The sequence below is a fragment of the Bidens hawaiensis genome, unplaced genomic scaffold (genome assembly GCF_021521415.1).
Source record: "Bidens hawaiensis isolate Kalapana, Puna unplaced genomic scaffold, B.hawaiensis_p1.1 tig00006092_1, whole genome shotgun sequence".
In the NCBI taxonomy this organism is placed as follows: Eukaryota; Viridiplantae; Streptophyta; class Magnoliopsida; order Asterales; family Asteraceae; genus Bidens; species Bidens hawaiensis.
This window is the reverse complement of record NW_027491406.1, coordinates 631,053-643,461: the sequence shown is the minus strand read 5'-3', so window position 1 is coordinate 643,461 and position 12,409 is coordinate 631,053. Positions and strand designations below refer to the sequence as shown.

The following is a 12,409-nucleotide window of genomic DNA, read 5'->3' as shown; positions in this document are numbered from 1 at the left end:
ATAACTAGGGTTCGATTTATTAAAAAAATAATGTTTATCTAATGTTATACATGTATAATAATAATCAAAACCTGTTAAAAAGGAGTTTATGAAATGAAAACCAAAACTATGGGCTTAGAAGACTCGAACCCGCGCCCCAACCTGGTTCTTAAATCTTAACAATACACGTGCTGGCCATTAGGCCAACGCCGTATCTTGTTTAAAGTTGGAAATAGAAATTGATATGCACAAGGCGAGCGTTCTTCCCCAAGTACAAATACAAACCCCAGATTTTCAATTCCCTTGACTGATCAATGTTGGTTAAAATTGGTTTGGTGTTATCAATTATTAGATCGAACTAAAAGCATGTTTCAATTACCGAAATTGATGACGGATTAAGGGAGAACGAAGCCTAGGGCTCACGACTCTTTCTCGAACTCTAAACAGATCTAGACTGCTTTGATTAGTGAAAATTGAGTTAGGGTTTAGTGCCGTGGTGATGTAGAGATGGTGTGTTCTTGTGTTAATTGCATTATATGCGTGTGTTTATAATGCTATAGGCTGATTATAGCCGTGGTTTGTTATGGTTGGAATTAAGAATCAATTAATTGTCAATTGGTTATCAATTTATATGATTAAAGTGATGGTGTGACATGTTTAAGGTAACTAAATGATTTGGTAACATTAATTTCTTGATTTTTTTTGATCGAAAATTAAGGTTCAAGAAATATATGGAGTCGATGTGGAAGGGAGAAGGAGGGAAGAAGAAACAATTTTGATCTAATTGCAATTTGGTCCCCGGTCTTTAGTGTTTTATGTACATGTTTCAATAGATATTATCAAAATAAATTAAGATTAAAACAATAAAAATACTAAATGAATGCGAAACTTTATCGATGGATTAAAAGAATGCGAACCCGGATTGGGTAACAGTTACATATACAGGAAAACGAAAATCCGAAATTTTATACGTTATTGTTTGGACTTATATGAAAGTGTTTTGAGTTACTGTTTACACAAACTCTTTTATTATCCGTGCATCTTTATTGAAATTGTGTTATTGTTACCGAAAAATGTTTTGCTACCGTCATCATTAACTATTTTAAACTAACAATTTTTACTAAACATGTTTTAATGCATGCCATTTTGGTGGATCTTAACCTTAAGTGGGATTTAGTGAATCATACTTACGACTACCTATAAATTATTTGTGTGTGTTTTTTAATTTAAATCAAGTTATTTTATTTATTTTTAATGAATATTTGATTTTATAAAGTGAGAAGTAAAATAACATCCATGCTATTAAGTCTGATGAATTTTATGCACTCCCCTTCCCCAAAGAGAAAAAAGGCTCACTATAATTACATAAAGAAAGTGATATGATAAAGGGAAATAGACGTGTTAAGATTTTGCTTCTAATTCTTCCATTATCACATCGTAGATTAAATCATACCCGCTCAATGAAAATGCTTTCTCGAAAAAATGCTCGCTTGTTCTTTTTGTTCAATTGTAAATGAGCTGCTCTGCTCGGTTTGATTTGTAATGAGCCAAACAACGAGAAAAGGTTCGTTCTGTTCGGTTCAAATCAATTATTTCTTATTTAGTTGATATTTGATTATATATGCACAACTATATGTTTTTTAGAGTAAAGTGTCATTTTCGTCCTTGTGGTTTAGCAAATAATGCGACTTTTGTACAAAAAGCTTATGTTTAGCATATGGACCATCAACGTTTCTCAGTTTTGCCAATTATATCAAAATTACTAACTTCGTTAAATTTAATTGTTAAGTCAGGGGTATAAATGTGTTTTCACTCTTTCTTTATTATAATACTTATAGTGAACTGCGAATTTCGTCCCCTTGGTTTGTCCAAATCTGCAGTTTAGTCCAGTAGTTTCAAATTTGCAATTTTCTTCTCAATGATTTCATTTCACTTGCATTTAAACTTGCATCCATCAATCTTGTTAAGTTTAGTCGTTAAACTCATCAGTATGCCCTTCACGTGAGGAAAAATTAGGTTTAATAAACCCATATGTCTCATTTAACAATTTTCCCATAATCCACTAAGAAAACACATAATAAAAGTTTTTCTTTATATAGTATTAGATTTTCACATTACGGTCAATATCAATTAAGTAGCTAGTTTGTTAACATAATACTAATGACATATTTAAGCACCAAGAGCTAGTGTATATGACATCCCAGGGATTGAAAACTCAATCCAGACGAAGACCAAGAGGCTCGTATCCCGGACCATGTGGAATGATTGTGTTAGGACTTTCACAAAAGCCGTTGAGACTTGATACACCATTTGAATATGCAATAACGGACCAATAGCCTCCTTCATTCTCTCTTGTGCCATATTTTTGTTCTAATTGATGTATGGTATCCTGCAATTTGTAATTTTAAATGCAAACGAGGTTGCAAATGGATTTGCAATAAATTAAGGTTTGAGACATGCTATTTAATCAAAATAAACATTTTGCATTATCTATACATACTATTAAAGCAAACAATAATTTCCACTTGTCAAGATTCTAGGCCATCCACATCAATGCCACCTCATTGCCATGTTACCCATTGCCTTTCATAATCATGCCAACTCATCCACTAACCTATATTTAAACCATAATATTTCTTAATTTTTACCCTAATCAACTTTTTCTCTCTTTTTATAGTTTAGCCGGATCTCTTTTCTCCTATTCATATATTCCGACGAATATGGATGTAGATTTGTATTAATTTTCCGGTAAGTATATATTTTATAATAAACTTCCGATGTTGATCTATGTATTTCCGGCAACATTAAATTTTTTTCCGGTTACTGTTTCCTCTAACCTTTTTATATTTATTCTCATTGTTAACTGATTTTATTAAAATCAGTAATAAAATCAGTTTAGGTTGTAAATCATAAACGGCGATTCAGGTTATATGTGAACGTATTAATTTTTTCCGGTAAGTATTTCCGATAAGATTTTTCGTTAAGTTTTTCCGGCGATGTGTTATACCTATAACAATGGTTGCTTTTAATTATTTCAGGTTATCTACCCGATTTATTTGCTCAAGATTTCATTTTAGTTTGTTAATCAAAATCTTATATTCCATTTTTTCGTTTTTCCGGTAAGTATTTCCGGTTAGGTTTTCCGGATATTTGTTTTACCTATAACAATGGTTGCATGTAACATCCTGCTTTTGGTTATAATAAATTAATTAAATTTCGTTTATTCTATAAAGTGTCGTGTGTCGGTTTAGATTAATAAACTAATAGATGATGGTTTTGAACTTTAAAAGATGGAATGGGCCTTAGGTCCATGGGCTTAAGGGAGTATAAATACCCTTAAATCCTAAACCTTTCCATTTTTATCTCTACACCATAGCCTACGCCATCAAAAACACACAAAAACACCATCCTATAACCCGAGCCAAGATTCGAAGGTGGAAACCCGAACCCGTTGGTGCTAGATCGTATGTATATATGTAAAATCGCACCCTATAAACATGAATGTTTGAACGATTGAATGGTTAGGGTTTGTAGGCGCTGGAATTCCGAGTTCATTGATACCTAAATCATGATGTTTCGTTAAGGATTGAAGGTTTAATTGCAGATCTAGTATCTGTTGACCGTCTACTGTTCTTGATAATTTTGACTTTGACCCTGAGTCAAAGTCTGGATAAGATTGGTGTAAGGTAACGAATCAACTAACCAATTTGTTAAGGCAGGACAACGAATCAGTTCGCCAATTCGTTATGTTCAAACAACGAATCAGTTCACCCCTTTCGTTATGCCCAAATAACGAATTAGACAGCGAACCAAATCACGAATCAGCTAGCAAACCAGATAACGAATCAGCTGATTCGTTACTCGCCAATTCGTAAAGAATAAGGTAAAGAATCAGGGCTTGTTCAGATAACGAATTGGAAGGACGAATCAGGTGATGATCAGATGACGAATCAGTTAACGAACTAGATTATGAAAGTAACAAATTAGTTGATGAATTAGGCTTAATTCGTTATAGAGAATGAGTTAGCGAATTAGAAAATAATTTAAAATCCTAATTGAAAATGTGTTAAGACAGTTAATGAAAATAAAAATTTTTCATTAGGGGCTGCCGCTTGGACCCCGCTAGGTACTGCCGCCCCTAGAACCCCGCTGCCAGGGGCGCTGCCCCCGGACCCCCGTTCGTTGAGGGTAATAATTAAACTAGAAAGACGATATGGTAGTGATAGAAATTGATACGTGTAATTGTTGTATAGTTAGTCGTGCACAACTAAGGAAATGGATTACCATTAACAGTGAACGTAACCGCATTCGGGTGAGTTTCTAGCCCCACTTCCTTGTTATGTTTTCGTGGCTGTGTGCATACTCGATATGATTAGTTAATACACTTACCATAAGTGGTAAGTGTATGTCTTATATGATTAATGTGTGAATGAATGCTTGATGATGCATGAACGATCTTCGAATATTGCGTGTATCATCAATGGATAGTTTAAAGATATGATTGATATATATATATATATATATATATATATAAATGATATGCAAATGATGTATGTACGTATGGAAGTTATAATTACGAATGTAGAGGAAGGTACGGTTAGAAAGGGAACGAACCTTAATAATATCCGCGAATGAAGGGAACGAACCCTAATAATATCCGTGAATGCAGGGGACGGACCCTAATAATATCCGCGAATGTAGGAAACGGACCCTAATAATATCCGCGAATGTAGGGAACAGACCCAAATAATATTTGCGAATGTTTTAGGACGAGGTATATGTATATGTGTATGTATAAAAGGAAAGAAAGAAGGTATGATAGTATGAACGTACGAAGGAAGGTTAAGAACTATGTATGTATATGTACCTTCGGGTGCGTATATATGAATGTGTATGGACGTATTGTATGTTACCTGATTAACTAGAACTCGCTCAGCGTAGCTGACTTTTAGTATGCACTCAGGTGAGTAGAATGAGGCAGCTGGTTTGAGCGAGGCACATGGCAGAAGAATAAGAGTCTTGCATCTGAAGACTTGTTATGTTATGTTTTGATTTTGAAAGACAAGATGAATGTTTTAAGACAGTTATGACTTATTATTGTAATGTTATGAAAGTTTTAACATTCCGTGAATGTTTTAATTAACTCTGATGTTTTGAATTGTGTTTATTTGTAAATCCAACGTCCAAATATGAGACACCGGTAACAGGGCCTTACATTGCATAATATCAACATTAATATTCTACTTTATAATTTCTGGTGAGTGTCACGGTTTATACAATCTATTTTCCGGTAACATCTTTAATTTTCCTGTTTCGGGTAACACCTTTAATTTTTTCCGGTTGTTAGTTATAATTAAAATAATCCATAATATCAATATTAATATTCGTTTTTATTATTTCAGGTAATTGTCCGACTCATATAATCTAATTTCACTGATTGATCATGAGTTTATAATATGTATAGATTTTAATTTTAATATTGATTTATATTTCATTTTTGAATATTCATGTATATTCATTTTAAATTTTGTTACATAAAAGAAAATATTATTGTATATCGTAGATCCGAGATTAGTTGATCTGTATTTTTTTTCCGGCGTGTGTTAATCTATTAGACATGAATTATCCCATTAATACAATTTATTTAGTTTGACTTTCCTTATTTTTTTTAAATAGCCTAATTAACATGAATATTGTAATTTATATACTTTAATTATCCCATTAACACATTTGATATACTTTGACTTTCTTAATTTATATATAAACAGATTTTTAATTTAATTTGAATTATTTCAAAATAATTACTTGATAGTCAAAGTGAATATGTTTATTAGGTATTCGAAAATATTCAAGTTAATATTAAACTTAATTATAATGTTTTTTGACCATCAAGTAAATAAGTTAATTTGTTATATTTTTGGTACAAGTTAATATAAAAATAATTATCCATATTTTACATAATAATAAGTTTACTAAAATTGAAAAAAAAATTATTTCCGTGTTTTGATAAATTTAAAAATGATATGATTTCTATTTATAGTACAATATATTATAATTACATATTTATTTATCATTTCTAATTTTATTAAAGTTTACATAAATAAGTTATTAATTTATACTACATGCTCTATAAATAAGTAAATAAGTAATAAGGAAATAAATAATTAATTAGACGATTTAAGTAAGTTCTAACACATTTGAATTATTTGAAAAGTAAATAAGGAATTAAGTAAATAATTAAACGAATAAGTCGTTTGAATATTAAAGAATCCATATATTTTGGGTATATGTTGACTAAATTGATTTTCGAAACTATTGAAGTTAATATTAAAGTAAACAAGTTTATTGTTTTTATATTTACAATAAATTAATTGTGAAAGTTTAAATTGTATATTGTTAGTTCAAATATTAAAGCTAATTAGTTAATATTAAGTAAATAAGTAAATAAGGAAATAAGTAAATAATTAAACGAATTAAGGTAACTCGTTTGAATATTAAAGTATCCATATATTTTTGGTATATGACTAAATTGATTTTCCAAACTATTGAAGTTAATATTAAAGTAAATAAGCTAATTGTTTTTATATTAAGAATAAATTAATTGTCAAAGTTTAAAATGGAATATTGTTACTTCAAAGATTAAAGTTAATAAGTTAATGTTGAGTAAATAAGGAAATAAGTAAATATTCAAACAAATTAAAGACAAATAATTAGATGTTTTATTGATGTTATTTATTAATACTGTCATGTAAAATAAAAAATTTACATAATATGGAGTAAAAAACGACATGATTTCTCGGTAATATTATAGTATGTTTTAATTTACAAAATTATGTCTCATTTCGATTTGTATTATATTTTACAAATTCATGTACATATTATTTCTACACTTTCATATTTTACAAAAATAGATAATCGTTATAGACAACCATATAATTTTATAAATAACTAATATTTACTAATTCACACCTTCAACCATTTTCCAGATTATAATTTACAATTATTCCAAATCATTTCAATTTATATTATACTTTACATAAATAAGTAACTAATTTATACTATATAATCGTTACTTTGTTAATCATTTTTTACTCACCTTTTAATATCCCAACCTTTATTGTTTTTCTTCTTCCAAGTTAATTGTGTTTTTGTTTCTTAAGGTCAATGGAGGTCCAGAAGTTTACTATGTTACATGAGATTGACATACTTAGATCTACTCCATCTACCATTAAGGTAAAAGTGTTGAAGGTTTGGAGTGTCAAGGATAACAATAAAGCTAATGAGAAATTCTTGATTGAGATGGGTTTTATGGACGAATCGGTAATCAATTTTTTTTACCATTTATTTTTATGATTATTTGTCCCTTTTTTAAGTTTCACAATTATTTATTTCTTTTTAACTTCAGGGTACCCGAATGCAGTCAACAGTTTTTAAACAAGATATATTCCATTTCAAACGTTATTTAAACGAGAATGCTACTTTAACTATAGTAAACCCTAGCCTTGGATCTAATGCGTCTAATTACCAGGTTATCGACTGCCCTAACAAGTTAGTTTTGAACTCCAATATCCATGTTAATCCTTGTAACTAGTTTGATGGTCTTACATTCGGTTTTAAGTTTTACTCATTCAAGTCAGTTATTGATAAAGAGATCCCGTTGAAAGCTACTATAGGTATTATTTACATAGTTTCCTGTTTTTATTATTTATGAATATTTTATGTATTTCTAATTCTTTAATCGGATGTCTTACAGATATAATTGGACATGTTGTTCATGTTTTTAAAGATAACAATTCCAATCTGAGAGATGTCAAAAGAAATGCAAGATTAACTATGGAGGTTTCTGATATCAGGTAGATGTTTTTCATACTTTTATATGGCCGTTTGTTTTATTATTTCTTAATATTTGAACACTATAAAATTTTAGTTCTAATATTAGTTATTTTTATAGCGATGACAGTGTTTATGTCACTCTTTGGGGGGATTACGTATCACAGTTCTCTAAGTATGTTGTCGAGCATTTTGATGAATCACATATGATTATCCTCATGCAATTTGGTAGGGTTAAATACCATAAAGGTTGTTTTATTTTTTTTATATTTAATTCCTTTTTTCAAAGACTTGATTATTTTAATATCATTTTGACCGTCTTGTGTTTATTTTTTTAGAGAAACCCTATGTGTCAAATTCCTACGGTTTTGACGTTACTCGTGTGTTCATCAATGATATTATTTCTGAGATTGAAGATTATAAGACACGGTAATATTATTATTAAATGTCCTAATAGTTTTTTCAATAATTATTTTCCTTGAATTTCTGTATTTATATAATTATAAATTTGTTTGGCAGTTTGTTTGATTTTTTCGACTTCAATGTTGATCGTTAGCGCATGTTGGACTATATTTAAAAGACCCTGTATTTACACATGACCAGCTTTATGTTGCTTTGTCTAGAGTTAAGACTCGAGAATGTATTAAGATTGTTTTATTAGATAAGGAATCTAAGCTGATTAACGAAACAAAAAACGTCGTTTATAAGGAAATATTTGGAAACCTTGTATGAGTTTTTTACAATACTATTTCGTGTATGTTTTTGTGTTTTAATTACCTTTAAGTTTTTTTAATAAAAGGATTATATTATTTTATTTTGTCTAACTATAGGTATATGTTTGTATATTAATTATCCATTCATTAGTGTTTTTTATGTTTCTGGTATATCTTATATCTTTTACAAATTTAAATTTCAAAAGTTTTATTTATAGCCGAGTATATTATACTACTTTATATCTATAGAAAAATATACTTGATAAACATTATATAACTTATCAATTTTCCAGATTTAAAAATAAATAAACAAATATAGGGTTATTGTTCAAAAACAGTATGAAACTATAGGGTTAATAATGAGTTTTCTTGATTCAATAAACCACCATTACTAATTATGATTAAAAAATACGGTTTTGAAGATGAATATACACTCCATACAATTATTTTTTCATTTTCTTCCACCATGGCCATCAATGTTAACGGGAAATTTTCCACCGATTACAATAGATATGAGTTTGTTCTTAGTGATCTATCGGTAATCCACAAGGATAACATCGATTCTGTTATGTCTTTTAGTATTCTGAATAAGTACCAAATATATGGCGTCGGGAATCGAAAACAAGTTCTAACAGATGAAGAGAATGCACTGATGAATGTTATACAACAAAATATTGAACATCATGATCAACAAGTTCTTCCGGTTGTCAATGTGAGTGAGTGGTTTTTTAATCCTTTCCAAAATAAGGTGGTTATAAAGTATGTGAATGGTTAACATAAGACTCTTAATCTTAAATCAATATTGCAATCAAATGATTTTTATCTTTTAAGAGATTTGGATGAGTTGAAGCTTTCGATTGTGAGAAAAGAAAGCGCACATTTTGATTTGGAGAAGGAGGTCGGTGAGAAGGTTAAATGATTGTTAGAATGTCAAAACTATGAATCCAATTGTGATAATCTTGCAACCTCTAAGGATTCTGATGTTGTAGTTTAAGTTAACAGTTATTCAATAAGTTATTTATTTACTTGATAAGTCTAAATTTTTAGTTTATTGTTTGATGTGTTTTGTTTGTTATTAAATAAATACAAAGTTCCAAAAACGTGCAATAAACTGTTGTAATCGTTTATTTTATTTGTCAGGTTGTGATGGCAGTTTGGTTTTTTGGTGGATTGTAGATGATGGTGATGGTTGGTAAATTTACTTTCACAAGTTTAGATCTTCTTTTAGAGTCTCAATTTTATGTTTATATTTAGATTTTGTTAGTATTAAGCTTCTATTAAACGAATCTGAATTTTTAATTTTTTGTTTTAGAGGTTATGTTTAATATGTTTGATTCAATTATATGATAGTTTAAATATTCTTTAATTCTATAACCGGTTTTATGCATTTTTTTTTCTTTCTAGCTATGAAGTTGTGTTACATTTTCACATTTTGTGTTTAGTGCAACAAAATTATTTACATATTTATGTTCACATAAAGTCATTATGAAATACGTTAACATTTTTGTCTAATACTTAATTGAGTTCCATGGTTTGTTTGTTTTTTTCAGGCTTTAAGGCCAGATGATTTTGTTGGAGGACGGAAATTATGAAGATCATGTTGGTATAAGACTGTTAATATCTAATATTTTTATGACTTTTGTTATAACCTTAAGTTTGTGTAATTAGTAACTTTATATGTAGACAATGTTATTTTCTATATCTACAGTATAGAGATATATGATATCTTTTTGTTTGTAAATTTTATGATATCTTATGGTTGTTTATATACACTTTGTTACATATCAAATTTCAACCCGTGTGTAACATGGGTTATATCCTAGTAAACCATTAAATTTATCAATTTGTTACCAAACAACCACGTTAGTTTTCTAAACTTCGATTGATTTAGGAAAACGTTTTTAGCTAATCCTGTGTTTTTGCTTTTGCATCTTTACAATATCAATAGTTGTTTTGTAACGGGTGCTTACATAGTCTAGTCGAAGATTACAGTTTCTTTGCTCCAAATTCTTTACCTTTCATTCAAGAAATTATAGTCTAGTGAATTTTCCAAATAGAAAGCTAGAATTCAATTGATAGGTTTCATTTGTATGTATCAGGAGATACAATATTTAATATATTTTCATCTTAATTATCTATTTATTGCCTGACATACACAAACAAACACACAAGCCAAAGCGCTCAGTAAAATCTCACTCATACGGTATGGTATGGGGATCAGGATGGGACCAGGGCAAGTCTTTCTTCTATCCAATGAAATAGAGAGGCAATCACAAGGCAAGAAACATTTAACATTCAAAGAAAGGTTACTAATTACCCTCTTCCTGCAGGTGTCGGTTTGAGTTTTGATCACGTGATACTGCATACAATTACAAATCATTAATGAAGTATCAAAGTTTCTAGAAAATTAGTAATCAATGACATTCATTAACTTCAAATGTCAAACAACTAAAAACATAGATTAATCCATTTATTTACTGAAAGGGTGGAACAAAACCTTGCGTTCTCGCACAACTGTAAGTGAATCTTGCATCTGTTGCTCGAGGATGGTTAGATTATTCATGTCCAAACCATCTAAATCTTCACCCAGAACTCTTTGCCTGCAAACCCATTCCAGATTCCAAATTTCTTAAACTTTAAACAGTTACCCAATTAATTAGAACTAATCCCACAACAAAAAAGTTATATTTATAATATTAGACTAACCTGATCTCCCTCCTAAGTTTATTGTTGGTATCTTTAAGCTTCTTCATTGTTTCTTGCATCCTCTACACGTTTGTAAACTGTTAGATGGTGTAGATTAGTTTTATTATTTGACCCAAACCCAATTGTATAGATGGGTTGGGTCTCGTAGGGATTGTACCAACATACATATACATGTACATTACCATGTTTATTTCACAAGAATCAAGAATAAAGACTAACCATGGTCATCTAGTTAAAAACCTACAAACCTCCACGTTCAAGAAAGTTAAGGTTTAATGGACAGACTCACAAACTCGTCAAATTCGCTTGGGTGCCAAGCTAAGTCCATAGAATTTGACAAAAAAATAATAATAATATAAACGACAGGTGGAATATGGAGAAAAACTATATTGAGTTCGTTCAGAAAAAAAATGTTACAAGTTGAATTTAATGACTCCAAAATAAATGTTAGAACTGCCTAGAAATATACCAGCTTAAAAAAACACACACGTAAAATATAGTACCTGGTGAAATCTTAAGCCATCTACTAAACAAAATATTTTATGTTTTGATATAGAACTACTATTGAAGCAAAAGAGTAGAAAAAGAGGACCTCATAGTGGCTGGTCCAGAGATCAAACCGTAGAGTAGTCTGATACATATCATAAATTTTCTTAGTCCTGTGTACAATTCACAAAATTCAAGATTATTTTAAGAGATGACATTAAGTTAATCCTTGAAAGAAAGCAGAAAGTGGTAAAAGAGATAAAGATACAGATACATATGTGTATATATTATACATACGTTGTAGATGTGCTGATGTACTCGTGAAATTTTCCAGTGTTGGAAAACATAATAAGAGAAACCTTTGCATCACAAAGAACAGTTAGCTCATGAGCTTTCTTGAATAACCCATTTCTTCTCTTTGAGTATGTCACCTGCCTGTTTGTATTGTTTTCTATTTTCTTTATCTCTATCCTCCCCCTCCCCATCTCTCTCTCTAGAAATTATCAAACAAAAGATAGGAGTTGGGTAATCAGGAGTTTCAACTCTTTTTTATAGCCCAAAAACAATAATACGTGTGTGAAAATTGTTGAAGAAAATGAAATGGGACCAATAGTACGTAGAAAAATTATGAGTACATAAAGAAGGTTACTAAATATGTAAAGGTAGGGGAAGTGGGAAGAAGGTTGAGTAAGTAG

The 12,409-nt window shown here is 29.9% G+C and overlaps 1 protein-coding gene across 1 annotated transcript; it reads right to left on the bottom strand.

Moving 5' to 3' along the window:
• Window positions 1-2,158: 2,158 nt before the first annotated feature.
• LOC143631558 (agamous-like MADS-box protein TM6) lies at window positions 2,159-12,199 on the bottom strand. Its single transcript, XM_077100285.1, has 7 exons — window positions 12,012-12,199; window positions 11,821-11,887; window positions 11,229-11,290; window positions 11,020-11,122; window positions 10,840-10,881; window positions 10,493-10,537; window positions 2,159-2,368 (listed from the first exon to the last, which is right to left on the bottom strand). Exons 1-7 carry the CDS (start codon window positions 12,197-12,199, stop codon window positions 2,195-2,197), a joined length of 681 nt encoding a protein of 226 aa, XP_076956400.1. The 3' UTR covers window positions 2,159-2,194.
• Between the last annotated feature and the right edge of the window lie 210 nt (window positions 12,200-12,409).

What these genes read in the sequence shown, in the direction of transcription:
- LOC143631558 (XM_077100285.1), bottom strand. Translation starts at nt 12,199, where the DNA reads ATGGGGAGGGGGAGGATAGAGATAAAGAAAATAGAAAACAATACAAAC. An exon ending in CCGACACCTGCAGGAAGAGG is followed by an intron (nt 10,538 to 10,839) that starts GTAATTAGTAAC and finishes CTTGAATGAAAG; the next exon opens with GTAAAGAATTTGGAGCAAAG. An exon ending in GTAATCTTCGACTAGACTAT is followed by an intron (nt 2,369 to 10,492) that starts GTAAGCACCCGT and finishes TACAAATTGCAG; the next exon opens with GATACCATACATCAATTAGA.